The 16,820-nt window shown below is 38.0% G+C and overlaps 1 protein-coding gene across 9 annotated transcripts in view; it reads left to right on the top strand.

The window, feature by feature from the left end:
- The window catches only part of GTF2I (general transcription factor IIi), an 80,835-nt gene that overhangs the window by 58,640 nt on the left and 5,375 nt on the right, over nucleotides 1–16,820 (top strand). For 6 of the 9 annotated variants that reach the window (XM_076354586.1, XM_076354589.1, XM_076354585.1 and 3 more), the window contains exons 19-32: nucleotides 1,526–1,597; nucleotides 2,100–2,283; nucleotides 2,798–2,856; nucleotides 3,568–3,651; nucleotides 4,142–4,237; nucleotides 6,400–6,465; nucleotides 7,315–7,498; nucleotides 8,110–8,162; nucleotides 9,074–9,184; nucleotides 9,965–10,048; nucleotides 10,847–11,030; nucleotides 12,165–12,193; nucleotides 13,678–13,779; nucleotides 15,136–15,174. In XM_076354586.1, the coding sequence (XP_076210701.1) occupies nucleotides 1,526–1,597; nucleotides 2,100–2,283; nucleotides 2,798–2,856; nucleotides 3,568–3,651; nucleotides 4,142–4,237; nucleotides 6,400–6,465; nucleotides 7,315–7,498; nucleotides 8,110–8,162; nucleotides 9,074–9,184; nucleotides 9,965–10,048; nucleotides 10,847–11,030; nucleotides 12,165–12,193; nucleotides 13,678–13,779; nucleotides 15,136–15,174 (1,347 nt within the window). Of the gene's footprint in view, nucleotides 1–1,525; nucleotides 1,598–2,099; nucleotides 2,284–2,797; nucleotides 2,857–3,567; nucleotides 3,652–4,141; nucleotides 4,238–6,399; nucleotides 6,466–7,314; nucleotides 7,499–8,109; nucleotides 8,163–9,073; nucleotides 9,185–9,964; nucleotides 10,049–10,846; nucleotides 11,031–12,164; nucleotides 12,194–12,457; nucleotides 13,780–15,135; nucleotides 15,175–16,820 lie in introns of those variants that run through there. The other 3 variants (XM_076354590.1, XM_076354594.1, XR_012996675.1) reach the window with 2 other exon arrangements.

Here is a 16,820-nt window from a genome sequence, read left to right as displayed (position 1 = left end):
TCTCTGCAGAAAAAAAAGGAAAGAATATGATTTAATGATCATGTAATCAGTAGTCGTCTTACGTCATCACAACGTACTGTGGATTTTTTTTGGATTGTAGGAAAAGGCTCATATTCAGCAAGAGGGGTAGCTCAGTAGAAAAGACTGTGTTCAATATGGAGCAGAAGGAAAAGGCAGCGTTGATTGGTTTGTTTCGTTGCCAAAACCCCGATTGTTGTCAAATTTGACAATATAACTGACAATTTGACAATGAAGTAGTAACAGCAGGTGCCAATGATAGCAGTAAAAAACCAGCTAATAAAATCCTCTTTCTGAAAGAACTGACGTGCGGTGGCTGCGATTCTTAAAACTCAGACTGTTTGAATCTTCAGAATAACATTTCTTTTTTGTACTAGTTATATTTTTCACTAACTTACAGGTGAGTCTGGTGTTATCAGTGCCCACAACAAAGCTTAGCAGGGTCCAGGGTTTGATGTCAGACAGGTAAACGCAGCAAATGTTCTCTTGGGCTTAGAGCCCAGTGAAAACCGTTTTCCCAGGCAAAAGCTGAGGAACTTGTTCCTGCAGATGCAGTACTTTATGTTGCTAATGAATATTATACCTTTTTTTTAAGCAAAATATCATTCTGTTGCAAAGTAATAATCCGGTGTCCTCAACAGATAGTCTGCAAACAACGTTTCTTAAAAGTAAATTAGTCTAATTCCTTTGCCAGTGAGACTACAACCTGCGCATAAATACAAACACATGTGCAGGTGTTAAATACCTGTGAAATCTATCAAATAAGAAGGCCAGATTGCAAAAAATATGAATGCATCTTGCCTTGACAGTATAAGAAGCTAGAAATAAAGACGGTCAGGTAATTTGTTAGTCAAAAATAATTATTTAGAAACAAAAAATTCCGTATAGTTTTTTTCCTGCATGCTCTCCACAACTCTGAATGGTATTAGCTCAGTAGCAGTTAATTGTTATTTGTGGGTTATGATGAAAAGTAATCAGTTATGCAGTTTGTCAGAAAAGTAGTGCTTTTTATTGCTGCTAGTGTCCTTTGCTTTCTTCTCCACCTAAGCCACAAATTGTCTGCTCTGGCTAGCACTCCTATAATTGACTTTTATTTACAATAGAGAACAAGATTGAAGATGATTTTTTTTTTTTATGCTAATCAAAATGTTTAGCAAAGCACTCTCTGCATCCTCTTCTGTTCTAAAGAATGTTATTCTTATGCACTATGATTAATTAATTCCAACTTTGTCAGAGCCAATAATTCCTTCCTGCATCTAAAGGCTCTGAAGAAAGTTCTCCCACTTGGGGCAATGCTTGAAATTTGTAACCACGTTTAAACAGATTTTCCATTATGTAGAGGGAATTACGTGTATCATTTAAGCTGCTATTAATAATCATTGCTCATTGTATGTCCTTGTCTATGCAGATGTGACTGTGTTGATAGTTTACAAGTTCTTGTGTTCGAATGTGCCTCTTTATCTAGAACTGGGTAATAGTCTGACATCTGTCCATTTCTGGTTTTCAGCCAAAGAAGATTGGAACGTCAGGATCACAAAGCTAAGAAAACAAGTAGAAGAGATATTTAATACGAAGTTTGGTAAGTTACATGTTAAATGAACTGTTTTATAATGCCACTGTGTTTTAAAACTCGTCTGTAAAAAGAGTTTTAAATTTTACCGTACTTATTTAAACATCAGAAATGTGCTAGGTCAGGTGTGGAAATCTTGACTCCTCTCACCTACTTTTTACTGACTCTTCCCTATAACTGACATAAATGGCTTTATAACAACATCCTAGGCCATAGATTTTCCACTTGTGTGACAGAGATGATATGTGCGCAAAAAGCTTTTGGATGAAAAAAGTTCACAAAAGAAAATATTAGGCACTGCAGACTTAGATGTTGTCTGTAATAAGATGGACAAAGTCGCCATTTGCAATTATTCTACAGAAAATAATAGAAAATCTAGTTAAATATTTCTCTTGGGTTTTTTAATTATCTCTGAGTAGCAGAGCTTCTGTAAGCCAAGCTTCTTAAAATCACTTGAGATAAAATACCACCCATTTGAGTGTGTAAACTATCGTTAAATTTTTATTTTCAGCCCAAGCTCTGGGGCTTTCAGAGGCAGTGAAAGTTCCCTATCCTGTATTTGAATCAAACCCTGAGTACTTGTACGTCGAAGGCTTGCCAGAAGGAATCCCCTTCCGGAGTCCCACATGGTTTGGAATTCCACGCCTTGAAAGGATTGTTCGTGGGAGTGGCAAAATCAAATTTGTTGTTAAAAAGTACGTAATTCAGTTATTTTTACTCCTGATTTTGAAGCTATTTGATTTTCTTCCCAGCAACTTTAGGCTTTAAATGCTACCTAAATTCTGTTTCCATGAAACAGAAAGAACATTTTGCACATATGTTTTACCTCATAAAAGGATATACCTTCCTTATTAAATTTAAATAGATGTATAAATTGCGTGTTTCATGCATCAAGGATCTAGGGGAAAAAATGGCCTCGTACCTGGAAGCTTTTTTCCTTCCCCCCCCCCCCCCATTCTTTTTCTTTATTTTTTTTCTTGAAATAAACCCAGAAGAAAATTACAGAGTAGAAAATGTAGCTTTATGTTTTCTAACTTTTTGTGGTTATAGTAGATGGAGAGTCACCCGTGCTTCTAGCAGAATTTTGTTATAGAGAGCTGATGTTATGTAAATCGGAACTCGAATGAATTCTAAGAAATTTGTAACATTTTGCTGTATTTTTTTTCTTGCATGTGTAATTGATTGGATTGTGTTCTGTTCAACTTTTAGGCCTGAGCTTGTCACTTCCTATTTGCCTCCAGGACTGGCTAGTAAAATAAACACTAAAGGTAAACAATTAAGTATTATTTGCTGCCATCAATTCATAAATACTTACTTTCTGCTTCCTTAGCAGACTGAGAGATCTTTATGGTTAAAAAATACGGGTGTCGCAAACAAAAGGCATTATTTAAGATGATCTAGCGTAGTAGCCTCTAAATCTAAATCTGCTTTTATTTGAAAAAGTTACTCAAAACATAAATTTATCTACTTTTTTTTACTTAGGACTATTCCAATGCAGAAAATGGAATTTACCCAATTTTGACAACTTTTATTTTGCGATTAATGGCCTAAGCCATATTTAACTTACAGGTGTGAACTGAAGTAAATAGCAATGAAGTTTTGTAAGAAAAGAATAAAAAAGAAAGCCATTTACGTTTAAGTTGTCTATAAAAAAATCAGAAGGTAATAATTTTGTTATTTAGATAATAAAAAGTACCAAAGCTGTCCCTCGCACTTAGAAACACTGAAGTCTTCTGTTCTGAATTAGTGGAGTGAAAATTTAGGTGTGATACCTGCCTTTTTCAAGAGTACTAAGCCTGCTTTTTAATGCTGTGTCACTGTATTGTTCAGATTTTACAATGGAGACTGTACTTAGTGCAGACACAAGTGATTCTTCAGTCTGTTGGAATTTTCAGAATACAGCTGTGTTTTCATTAGCTGTGCAGGATATACGTTATAGAGGGTTTGTGCATCACACCTTGTATTATATTGACTTCCAGCAATGAGTCCAAAGAGTTCAAAAAGGTCACGAAGTCCTGCAGACAATTCAAACGTCCCAGAGATTGAAGTTACTGTTGAAGAAGGTATGGAAGAAATACCATTAAATAGTCTTCTAATGTTGTTCTATTCTATTCTTTTGATGTTTTCTGTTCTTCTCAGTTTTCATAGCCTATAATTAACTTATACATGCACCTCATGTAGCAAACTCAGTTTCATTTCAGGGCTCCAGGTACACTTTAATATAAAAACAGTTCTATTTTTCGTTTCTTAATAATACTGGATTCTGTGCAGGTGATGGTTATGTATAATGTTGGAGTTTGACAGCTTGCTTGGGCCTTTTATTCCAAGGAGAGATGTGGGAACTGATGTAGTCCTTAGTAGAGAAATGACAGACGTGATCAGTAGTACCAAATGCTTAAATACAACCCTAGAAGAACTTCTTACGGGGTTTTTTAGTCTACTCTTGATTCAGAAGTTAAGTTTTCTCTAGTAATCAAGTTTGATGTTGTGTTCTTTTTCATATGATGGCTTGCTTCTGCTCTCTGCATGTATATATGTAATGTCTTTTTACAGGTCCTAATAAACAACAAACAACAGATGTTCGAACTAATTCTCAAACCAATGGGTCCAATATGAGTTTCAAGCCACGAGGAAGAGAGTTTTCTTTTGGTAAATGTTGTGGGAATTAGCACACGTGCATTCTATTAATGTTGGTATTGAAAATTCTGGTGATTATGTATCAGAGAGATTTTGAATTCATGTTTTATCCTACAGTTAGTGAATGACTGAAGTTCCTGTTTTCATGTACATTCAGTTCTTCGTCGTATAGAATAATCTGCATCAGAGAAATCCTGGATGATGTGTGGAGGATGCTGTACAAATGCAGCACGGGTCCATTAGATCTTATTAGCTTGGGTTCAGAATCAGTCCCTTTAGACTTTTGCTGCTCTGTTATCTCACAGTGCTGCAGACCCTTGAAGGACTGTCTGGTTGCACCCAGCTGTGATCTGATATTGTGCATAAGCTTAATAAGCGCTCCACAAACTTGAAATATTGAGCATCACTGTGCGGAGATACCCAAGTGGTATGTAGGAACTAGGAAGGATTTGAACTAACATTAGTAAGCCACGATCTATCGGAGCTGATTTTGCAAGGTCGCCATTATAGACCTCTCCAGTTCTGGAAAATCAGTGAAGGAAAAGCCAGACAGGACTGGAAGCCGTGTAGTTGTGTTCATGAGCAGTGGGCCTGAGCTTTTTAACCATGGAGGACCAGGCCTGTCTGTGCAGTGCTCTAGCACAGAAATCTTTGCATTGAAAGCAGAGTCAAATTTGCAACCCAGATAAATTCCTCGTAGTCAAGGGAGTTGAATGACTGTATTCAGAGTAACTATAAGCAGTTTCCAAGTCTCATGAAACCTTTTTTCAGCATCCTTACATTCTCAGATTATTTGCTTATATTTATGTAGGAGTTTGTTGTTACCTGTTTTTTTGTATTTGTCCCTCATGCTTTCTTTTTAGCCATATGGTCATAAAATGTCAAACAAAAGAATTCTTTGCTCCTACTGAGAGTTTAGAATGAATATAAGATACTGATTTGGTATGACTGCTCCTTTTGGCATGGGCAGTATTCCTATTCACAGTTGTGTACAGTTTTCTTGGACTTGCTTGTTATTGTTAGACCTAGGCTTTTTTTAAGCTTTGGTCTCTGTTGTGGTTTAACCTCAGTCGGCAACTGAGCACTGCACAGCCACTCGCTCACTCCCCCCCACCCCCCCCCGGTGGGATGGGGGAGAGAATTGGAAGAGCACAAGTGAGAAAAACTCGTGGGTTGAGATAAAAACAGTTTAATAATTGAAATAATAATAATAATAATAATAATAATAATAATAATAACACACAAAGCAAGTGATGCACAGTGCAGTTGCTCACCACCCGTCGACCGATGCCCAGCCAGTCCCCAAGCAGCGGCCCCCCCGGCCAGCTTTCCCCAGTTTCTGTACTGAGCATGACGTCCCATGGTATGGAATGTCCCTCTGGCCAGTTTGGCTGTGCCCCCTCCCAGCTTCTTGTGCACCTCCAGCCTGCTCAGTCGGCAGAGCATGGAGAACTAAAACGTCCTTGGCTAGTGTAAGCATTACCTAGCAACAACTAAAACATCGGTGCCTTATCAACTTTGTTCTCCTCCTAAATCCAAAACACAGCACTGTACCAGCTGCTAGGAAGAAAATTAACTCTATCCCTGCCGAAACCAGGACAGTCTGCAACTTTCTTAAACTTTCAACTGAGTTTTTAGTTCCGTAGACCAGCTACGGACCACTTACTGCAGCCGCAAGTAAACTGGTTTAGGAATTGCTGCTGGTTGCTGTCAGAAACAAAATGCCTAGCTAGGTGGACGTTTAATCTTACCCACTGAAGTTGAAATTATGATAGAGTTTATAGTTCTCAAGAGGGGCATGTGTTTCAGGGCTATGTCACTGAACATATGAAGAACTTTCTGCTGCTATTTTGGGTGCTGGTTCAGATGAGTAGTTTTCATGTTGCCTGATACTGTAAATTTGGATCACTCTTGATTTCAATTTTAATCGTCCTTGCTTTAGTTAGCAGTATTTTTCAAAACTTTAGGAAAATGAGGATTCACGTGATTATAGGTTTAGACTGCAGCAGAATGTTTCAGTGCCGTTTGCAGAATGGTAGCCATTTTGCGTATTTTACTGTCATAGTAAATCGGTTATCGAGCATAATAATTTATTAAACATTTATTAAAATATTCCTCAAGGACTGATTTATTGTGTGCATGTTGATTTAATTCTTCCAATTTCCTCCTGGCAGAGGCGTGGAATGCCAAAATTACTGACTTAAAGCAGAAAGTTGAAAACCTTTTTAATGAAAAATGTGGTAAGTTTATTGATTCTTTTTTTACTGAGATGTCTTTCCTATAAACATGCAGTTAGACGTATGATAGATATGTTCACATGTTTATCCCAAAGGTCCTGCAATCCCTGTGTACTCTAGACAATCTCATTTTTGAGTTCATTCTCATGTAGGTTGCTTGCAATTCTGTGTCACACTTCCACTAGTTATTTTATTTGGGTTTGGAAATGGAGAAGTTGTGGTTGGATTACTACTTCTGTAATGACCCAGAGACATAGTGACTCCACATCCTGGCACATCATTTAAGTTTTCTTCGCTCTGCTTAAGAACTTTGCATGACTTCAGCCTCTGCATGACTCAGTATGTTATGGATGGTATCTGGAGAGACGTGCTCCATCGTATCCCAGCGCTTCTTCTAGTGCAGGCTGTTTGGAAGCTAATGACTTTTGGAAGTAATGACTTCTCATTACTCTTCTGAGTGCAGTTTTTGGAACAAGACCTGACTAATGTCACCTGCCCTTGGTGCTACTCTCTAGCAGAGGCAAAGACAGAATACACTGCCTGTAACAAAGTGGAGTACAAACGGGATAGTCTTGTATGCAGACCAAGCCAGTGGCATGAGCTGTCTATAAATACTAATATTTTCAACTGCAAATTATGATCAGATTACTGCAACAGAACGAGTTATGTTTGAGACTGTTTATTTTCTTCCTGCCTACTCATAGCTGTCACCAAAAAAAAGCAAAGCCTGCTGGTTCCACCTAATCTAGTATGTATGTGCCAACTATTATATACCATTTATACCTGAGATTTTCCTTTTTATAGACACATCAGTTATCTAGCTGGTAGCTTATTTGCTCTGTTGCATTTCAGGGGAAGCGCTGGGGCTGACTGAACCAGTGAAGGTGCCGTTTGCGTTGTTTGAATCCTTCCCGGAGGTTTTCTATGTGGAAGGACTACCCGAGGGGGTGCCATTCCGCCGACCTTCTACTTTTGGAATTCCAAGACTAGAGAAGATCCTGAGAAACAAATCGAAGATAAAATTCATTATTAAAAAGTAAGACTCCCATATGTCTTTGATAATCCATTCTATGAGTATTGAAATCTAGACCAAAAAATGAAATTGTGTTGCCAAGTTGCTAAATTACTCTACAAAATACACACTGGAATATTTTTAGTAAATGAGGAAATGGTCAGAAAGCTCTTGCAGAGGTGGAGCAAGATACAGTAATCTCTTTTTGTTTTGAAAGACACTCACAACCTGTTTTAGGAGGAATAGCAAGTCCGGCTTTCTTAGCCCATTTCAGTTATCACATCACTGGTTTAGTTCCTACTGCGTGGAGCGCTTGTGGGTTACTCACAAAACTTGCCGGCAGTGTACTAAGAGCTGAGAAGTGGAGATTCATATATTGGGAGTTGTAAGAATTTATTTTTCTTGTCTAGAATAGGTTTAGATACCCGTGTGCCAGTGTAGAAACAGTGGCAAGAGAAGTTGCGGAGCCTCTCAGCCATTGCATTCTTGGCTGTCTGTTTGGCTGAGGGTAATATAGCATTTACGATATCACTTAGTTCCTGTCTTTACTAAATTAATATTAGAAGATCTCATTTTCTTTAATGTTGATGAATGTACTTTTATTACGGTACATGAAATGTTCAATCTGTTTGCAGGCCTGAGATGTTTGAGGCGGCTGTTAAGGAAAGTTCTGCTAGAAGCCCCCAAAGTGAGTTTTGCAACTGCTTAACGTTCTAGATAAGTCTCTTTCAAGGACTAAATACAAATCAGGAGTGCTGCATGGGGTTAATGAGTTCCTGAAAGATTCATTCTACATTGTGGTTGGTTTGCTTGTTTGTTTTTAAGATGGGAAAAGCACTTTCCAGTTACAGTTTTAATACAGCTTTAGCAAGGGACTATTAAATTTTCTAAAGTTATTCACAATAATCATGCCTCTAATACATTCTTTACTACCTTTTATCAAAATGTAAGAAGCAACGTGTGATTCACAGAAGTAATTCAGGTCTAGAGATAAATTATTTGATCCTGATATGTAGGTCATCTAAATGAGAAGTGCTCCACAGATAGGAGTGCAGATAGCCAGTAGAAAATTGTCGGACAGATCACGGATTAAATGTTTTGAGTCATATTATTATCTGTTAGTATGGGCTGGCAAAACTCCACTGAGTTAGTTGAGCTATGCTAGTTTGTGCTGCTGGACAGCGTGGCTTACAAATCTAACCGTAAGGGATTTCTTTTGTGAATGCATGCAGTGAACATGTGGATCAGTAGGTGTTACTAAATTAACTGCAAGTACTATGATATTTCTGTTAATAAAAATACCCCAATACCTGTTCCACATACTCTTTTTTTTCCTTTTCTTAACAGTCTTTTTAGAAAATGGTAAAGATTAACAGTGTCTTTAATCTAGCCCTTTCTCCTCTTGGGTTGGAAAGACAGAGTAGTGTGTACCTTCAATAAGTATGTCTCACTGGAAGCTGAACCCATTTTGAAAATGGGACTGGGTCTGCTTTGAAAATTTTGCAAATATCTGTTATTTTGCAATATTTTCTTTATATATGACAGTCAAGATTTTGGGCTCTTTACAACTGTTTTTTAAATTAATTCTCTCACTTTTAGGAAAAAATAATTCATCCAATATAACCAATACAGCAAGCACCACAACAAACACAGTGGTGAACACAGCTGCAGGTGTTGAAGATCTTAACATCATTCAAGTAACTATACCAGGTGTGTATACTGTCAGGTTTCACATCATACTTTTTGCGTTATATTCCCCGTGACATTTGTTTAGTCTGATGAAGTTTTTTCCTACAGTCAAGTTGCTTCGCTGAAATATAAGTACAGTCAACAAAGAGCATAATTTAGCATTCTGTTTTTGCTGAGATGTTAAATATTTTCTAATGCTCATGAATATCTATTCAGTGACGTCTCTAGAATATTCTTGGTCCAGCCCCTAGTTAAGACGTATGCACATTTTTCCCTTTTTTCTCATGCAATAAGTTAAATACTGATTTGCAATTTTCTTGGCAACTTCAAGAGATCAGGACTGAGACTGAATTGAATAACCCTGCAGACTGAACTGCTTTGTCTTAACACTGATTACTACTTTCTCAGGCATCTATTACATTCATTAGAAACCGTGAGGAACGTTGCATGCTATGGCCATCTGTTGAATGTCGCTTTGCTTTTACCTTTCCCCACCATTATACGTACTGTAAGAAAATAAAATATAATTTGTGGGTTTAGATTAAATTTACAAAATCACCTCTAGATAGTAAATCTAATGTTGGTTATGTAAATACTTTGAAGCTTCTCACAGATTTATTAACAACCATCTATTTTTGCGTATTTCTACAATTCTGTGTTACTGCTAAAACTAGGAACAAAGACGGGGGCTGTTTCGAAGCGTTCAGATACACCTGCTTTGAGTAAACATGCAACAATAAACAAGCTTCAGGGGAAAAAAAAGCTGCTTAATTCTGATGCTATTCGAACAATTTCTTCCAGATGATGAAAGTGAGCGACTGTCAAAAGTAGAGAAGGCCAGACAATTGAGAGAGCAAGTAAATGATCTTTTTAGCCGGAAATTTGGTAATTGCTTCTTACTCCCCATTTTTACATAGGTGTGAATGCAATTAATGTTGTTCATATTGAAGTTACTGAATCATCACAGGGGATGATGTGTATGATCGCTAAAATGAACAAATTTGAGAATTGTATATGAATGCTGTGTTTTGACTTCAAAAAGAATCTTTTGTAAGTGATGTAGGTTGTTTGGTGTTTTAAACAAAAAATCCCAAGACTATAGATTGCTTTAAGTTCCGCCCCCTTCCTGTTTATTTCTGTGTAAACATGGATGAATTACTTATTTTGCTGGCAAACCGTGATTCTTCTTAGGGCTTCAGAGACCTCTTAATACTTGAGACTAGAATAATTTTTAAAATGCAACTTAACCTTTTTACTATGTATGGTTTTCTTTATTTCTGCTTTGTACGGCAACAATGACCTGAGTTTCTTTGTCTGAAATTCCTTCACTAGTGCTCTGTTGAATTGCTTTTCGTGCGCGTTGCAGGAAATGCTTTGTCTTCCTTCATGTAGCTGTTTCCTTAGATATCTTACATCTTTTTTAGTAAAAACAGAATCTGGGTCCTTTATATGGTGAGCTGTTAAGAGTTGAAGTTGTAACTAATGATCTCGTAGTAACATTCAAGAGTGTAATCCAAAACTTCTAACACTGTAATGGTTTAATTGTCAAGTGGATTTTCATAGTTTCAGATCTGATAAAAAGCTTGGGTTTGCATTTAGTTTCTTTATCGTCTGAGGACTTTTTCTTCAGCATGTAATCATAAATACATAGACTTGAACATAAACATGACCTCTCTCACTTAGGTGAAGCCATTGGTATGAATTTTCCTGTGAAAGTCCCGTACAGAAAAATCACTATCAACCCTGGCTGTGTGGTGGTGGATGGGATGCCTCCTGGCGTGGCATTTAAAGCTCCCAGTTATCTGGAAATCAGCTCGATGAGGAAGATTTTGGAATCAGCAGAGTTTATAAAATTTACTGTCATTCGGTATGTAGTTGCCATTGATTAGATTGTGCAGATGTTGTGAGGGCAGCCCTGTAGCTTGAATAAATTGAGATTCGAAAGAATAGAACTTGCAGTGCATCTTTAAATAGTGGAAGATGTTGGCTCTTTCGGAAACAGTATGTCAAGTCAAATGAAGCCCAAATGTTCATAGCATGAATGAAGATGGTAACTTTTTGGAGACATGTCCAATTTAGTATGACAAAGAGCATATTATTAATACTGCATATTACAGCAAGCTGTCTTTTGAGTTTAAATCTATTCATATTCTGTAACAGAGTCCTAAAGTGTTGTGGGCCTTGCTCTCCTATTTATCAGATCAAGCTTTGAGACAGGTCCAGAGCTTGTTGGCTCTTGACAGTAATTAGTATGTTTGTAGTAGTATTAATATTAATATTTTTAAGTATTTCAGTTGTGTTAAAATTCCTGAGCTAAGGTAAGCTCTTTGATAAATGTTTTTTTTCCTACAAAATGAGTTTATCTACAATATATAAAAATACAACGTTGTCCAATTACAATATAAGTGAATTTTATTTGTATGTGTATGTTTGCATAGACGTATATACACAGACCCACATGTATATACAAAGTATATTTGTAAGCATGAAGCTGAATAGATGAAACTTTGGAATCATACTCAGAAGGTGTTCAGGAATTGAAAATAAAAATTTATCAGTTTATGTAACTTCTCAAATCATAGACTGCTTCACAGGAGTCTAAAAGCTTCAATTTATCTTCAGATAGAGATAAATTTCTTAAATGTATTTTACTAAGGGGTCTGAATTCTCAACCCTTAATCATGAAGAGTTCTAACTGAAAGGACTTTTGCTTGATACATTTTATTTAATTGAGCTCTGAAGAAGAGGTGACTCCCTGTTAATTAGCTGTGACTGAGGGAAGGATTTAGATCTTTCTGTGTATGTTACTTTTCAAAATGCTAGCGAACAAACCACGGTGCCCAAGAGCTGCTATGATGGTTCCTTCTGTCTTGTTTGACTTTCTGTTCATTTTTTAGCCTGGCCTCTGTTACGAACCATTAGCTGAGGCCGCCTCGGGAGGGGGACCCCATGCAGTATATTTTAGAATCAGTAATTTTATTTTTTTTTTTTCCCCCCCCAGACCATTTCCAGGACTTGTGATTAACAATCGTAAGTATTTATGAAACACTGATGGCAAATGTATTTTTGTAACTTACCAAGATTCGTTTTCTTCATTCTGGCTTAGTAGCAGAGGCTCCACAGTGGTTAAGTTCTATGTATAACTCTCTTGTCTGTGTCTGTCTCATTTAAGATTTCCTGACTAAACATGCATGTGCAATTAACTCGAGAGCAGTGTGATAAATTTACGGAACAGTGTAAGATTAGCGTTAACTTTGATATGAAAATGCAAGATACTGATTTTGTATTTTTCAGCTGCAGAGTCCCAAAGAGATTTAGGACCCTGACTGAGCAACAGACTTACATGGGAGTGTCTACATTTTAGGTTCGGATCCATCGCAGTAGCAGTTAATAAGCAAGAACTTTCCAGTAGCTGCACCAACCGTGTTCCAGTGAAAAATTCTTCATTCTGCTGAAACTAATGGTTTAGAGAGGCAGAGTGTAATCACCTGAAGTGCCATGGCCAATTTGGCCATGTCAATGAAATCATTTGAGAGGAAAAAAAAAAAAAGTCTTAGTATTTTCAGTTGCCTAAAATAATTGTGACCTGTTTTTTTAGATCTTATTTAAGAGAAAAAACAAACTGCAAAACACTGTCATTACAGTGTCCCTTGTGTCACGTTCTTTCTGAGCTAATGTCAGATTAGAAATTTAGAGGCCAAATAACCTTCTGTTGTTTCTTTGGCCTTACCCAGCCTGAGCCTTAGCAACCCAGCAGTCGTTCATCTGCATCCAGCCACCAGCATACTCGATGATCTTAAAGGTCTTTTCCAACCTAAATGATTCTATGATTCTGTATTCCAGCTAACATGCTGAGGTCTATGAACTGCAAGTACGAAGTGTTTTCGGGAAGGTATTGTAGTTGACCTGCTCACCAGTCGTAGGCACACCTTCTTAGGCGGGAAAGAGATCCCTTTGTAAGAGGGAACCTTCCAGGCAGATAAGTGTGTAATAGCATTTCCAGAGATTGAATTAGAAATGAAAGAATCTATTAAACTGTTGTCTATCCAGCATAACTTTCAGCATGTGTTGGGACTGAGGCTGGCTAATACGCTGAATAAAAACAACATAGATATCCAATCACCTTCCATCACTGGAGGAGCAGATTGATCACTGAACGTGTGATTTTTATGCAGTATCCATGTCCATTAACAATGATCAAAATTATCTGATATTGATAGATACTGAGGTGAATGATTGAAAGGCTCTGAGCCTACTGCTTACGTAGGGATGATGCTTTATTCTTGTTCTGAAGAACGTGTGAGAACTTGCAAGGAAATTTTTGGTGCTTGCAGGCGAGATAGGGAATGTTTTTTCTGTAATAAAATACTGAACTGCAGCTCAGTCACAAGTGTTAGTAACCTGTTCATGCGACAAGTTTCAGGATTTGCAGATTCAAGAAGTAAGATTGCCCTTGTGTTACATGTGGGACCATTTTCATTGTGAAGTTAAACAGTGATCATGTCTAATCTTAGAACTGATGGAAAAAGCTGAAGCAGAAGCACCGCCAACAGCACCAGCAGCAGCACCAGTACTGCCAGGTGATGCAGAGCGTGACGCATGTCCTTGCAGAAGGGGTAGGGTATGGAGTTCTCGATCTTATTGACAGATGATATTAGTAGTCATGTCCTGGGTACGCGCTGCTCATGATGAGCCATTTTATTTTGACAGATGGTGTGTGATGGTGACTTTTATAGCTATTATATATTAATTTATTAATAGAAAGAGCCATTGCTTCCTTCAAGCTGTGTTATTGGCGTCTTCCTTGATTTGATTTTTGCAGATGATGAGTGAACTGAAAAGAAGGATTGGTAGGGGCAATATATAAAGCCATTTCAGTATCCATTTATTGGTGTCTGCTTAACTCAAAGTATGTGTGTGTCTGCACCGGATAGATGTTCAGCCAAGTGAAGTTTGCCTGTGTAACATGTAAGAACCTAGAAAGGGGCCTCGATGGAATTTCTGCCTGCTGCCCAGCTCTAACCCCTGCTAGGCTGGGTCTAGACTGCACGCACATCACCTATCTTAGTCTGAATGGAGAACTTAGCTTTATGCTATGAATAGCTAAAGTAAATGTAGTCGAGCAACTTCCTTTTGACTCAATATAGTTTCTAAATGTTCCCAGACCTTTTAAAAATGCGTATCCCAAGTTGGTGTAGTGCAGGGAAGACTTTTGCAATTGACTGAATAAACTGGTACTCGAAGAAACTGGGAAACTTAAGAGAAAATGTTCGATAAACATTTTAAGAGTAAGGGACACTTGTATGGTGGAGATAATTATAAAGGAAACTACTGTCTCCTCCGTTTACATTTGGAGGTGATGGAAGGGAGGAAAACAGCTGCTGATGGTCAGTGAACTTGCTGTGGTCTGTCTGTCCTTAACTGACCTGCAGTGTTACAGAGGTTAAATGGCTTTCCCAACACCTGTCCACCTATAGTCCATCCACATAGATAATAGAAAAATCGTTATGGAATTCAAGCATACTTTTTGCCCTCTATTCTGCACCTTTCCACTCTCCCCCAAAACACACATACTCGCCATTGAAGACAATACTAACCAGAAGTGATGACTTTTTTTAAATACAGTTTTATATTTCAGCGGTTTGAGTAAAGCTCTTCCCAACTTGGTATATTCTGTGCAAGTGCATGTTATGTTCTGCTAGGACTAGGTCTGCCACAGTGAACCATACTCAGAAGAGAAAGTGTTAGGTAGTGTAATGTAATAAATGTTTGGGTACTTCTTATATTTTGCTGCAGACTCTAGAAAGTTACACGCATTTATCTCAAAGATATTTGAGTCTTATCATAAGAGAAAAAATGAGGTGCTTTTTTTCAGGGAAAACTTAATTTCCTTAATTTTTCTAAGATACTTATCTGATTCATATTGTTGAAACTATATTCATATTCATTTGACTGTATTTTTTTCATTTAAGAGCCAGCTGAACCAAGCCAAATAGAAGTATCTGTAGGAGGTAAGTGTTTGTCTTCAGTTATTATCAACAAATATTTTTAAGTAATTTTGAAAAAAGTTGCATCTTTTTTTAAGGGAGACAGGTCAATCAAAACAAAAAAAGGGCTTTTATTGGTTCCCGGGACATTTTTTCATCTGTATTAATATCATGCTGCATCATGTGAAAAATATTCTGCAGCAAAAGTTATTATTCAAATAATTTTACGGAGTTTTATGAATTGTTGTTCTTGGTTGGTGAGTCATGACTATATATAGGCTTTGAGTGATTGCTCATATCTTGAGCGATGCATCTAGTTATTCAGCGCAGTAGTTTCCACAATTTATGCAAGTGAATGATTGCCATCATCAGGAAATTTGAATGCCATATTGGCCTGACTATACTGTGTTGGGTAGGGGGGGAGTATTGTTGTTCTTCCAGAACTTAAGCTCTGAAAAACATCCAACTTTCCTACTGTCCAAGAATATACTTGAGTTGTATCTTTTTCAGATGTTGATATATGTGAGACCAAGGAGGCTGTAGATCTTCTACCCTCCCTGTGCTTTTGCATACGGTCTTGGAGCATTAGGAATGCTGAATTGACCTGAGAATTGGGATGCTGGTGTCTGCTGTGTGCTCTGGTCCTGTAAACGCTGCCTCTGCTATAGCCCCAGCTTGTCAGCATGGCCTGGACGGCTGTGGCTGCCTCTGGCGTGGCTGGCGTAGGGGATCTGAAGTGCTGTGACAGTTTGGCAGGGTGCTGCCTTCGTGCCCTGAGAGGGGCTCTCTGATGTGTCAGTGGCAGCCTGACAGCAGCGTAGCCAACAGCACTGGGATGGAGGCTGCTGTGCATCAGCACTTGTCCTCTTAAAACTCTCAGCTTGAGTTCATTCCCTAATCCTGCTTTGGTTCCCCCAGAAGAGAAAGCAGCAAATCTCAGCATTCCTGTTCTTCTGTATCCTTTTCCACGGAAATGCCCTTTCCAGTCTCCATTGCTTCAGTTTTCCTGGCGTGTCACTGAACTCCGAGACAAGCCAACATGCCTAACCAGAACTACTGTTACAAACTCAGCTACGGGTTCGCTCAGTGTTATGAGTAGGTCTTTCTCAGAATATAGATCAATCCTGTTGCAACATTCAAGACAAGAAGAAAGCAAGTGCATTAGAGTCACAGAAGAGCTGAGCTGCAGATTTTAAGCTCACAGTTATTGAAAGCTGGAGCGTCAAATGTCTTTATGATACCAAAACTATGTGGGATCACTGAAATTGTTAGACGGTAGAGTGCACGAGTTGTTCCTGAATACCCTCATGCAGAGGAGATCTAGCCATGGGCCTGCAAAGTGATTGTTTTGAAGAAGTAGACAAACGTGGTTTTGAATTTGTCATCCAAAACTGGATTCAGGCCCAGTAACCAGAGGAATGATTTTGAGAAAAGGCATGAAATTGCTAAAGAACTCAAAATCTCTTCAGAACTAGGCTGGAACGTATAAAATGATCATGTGGTGAAATGGCTTGGCTTTGTAGTGATGAATTACCCTAGCCCCAAACCTTCCAAACAACTTCAGTGAAAAACCAATTTCCTTCCAACATCGTATTCTCTGTTTATAAAAAGAACAAAATCAGGTTCCAGGTCATATAGGCAGTGCTATACAGGCACGAGATTTCTTTGAT

This window comes from Aptenodytes patagonicus, chromosome 17 (genome assembly GCF_965638725.1).
Source record: "Aptenodytes patagonicus chromosome 17, bAptPat1.pri.cur, whole genome shotgun sequence".
NCBI classification, from domain to species: Eukaryota; Metazoa; Chordata; class Aves; order Sphenisciformes; family Spheniscidae; genus Aptenodytes; species Aptenodytes patagonicus.
Note: the sequence above shows the minus strand (reverse complement) of the source record. Positions and strands in the feature narration are given on the sequence as shown.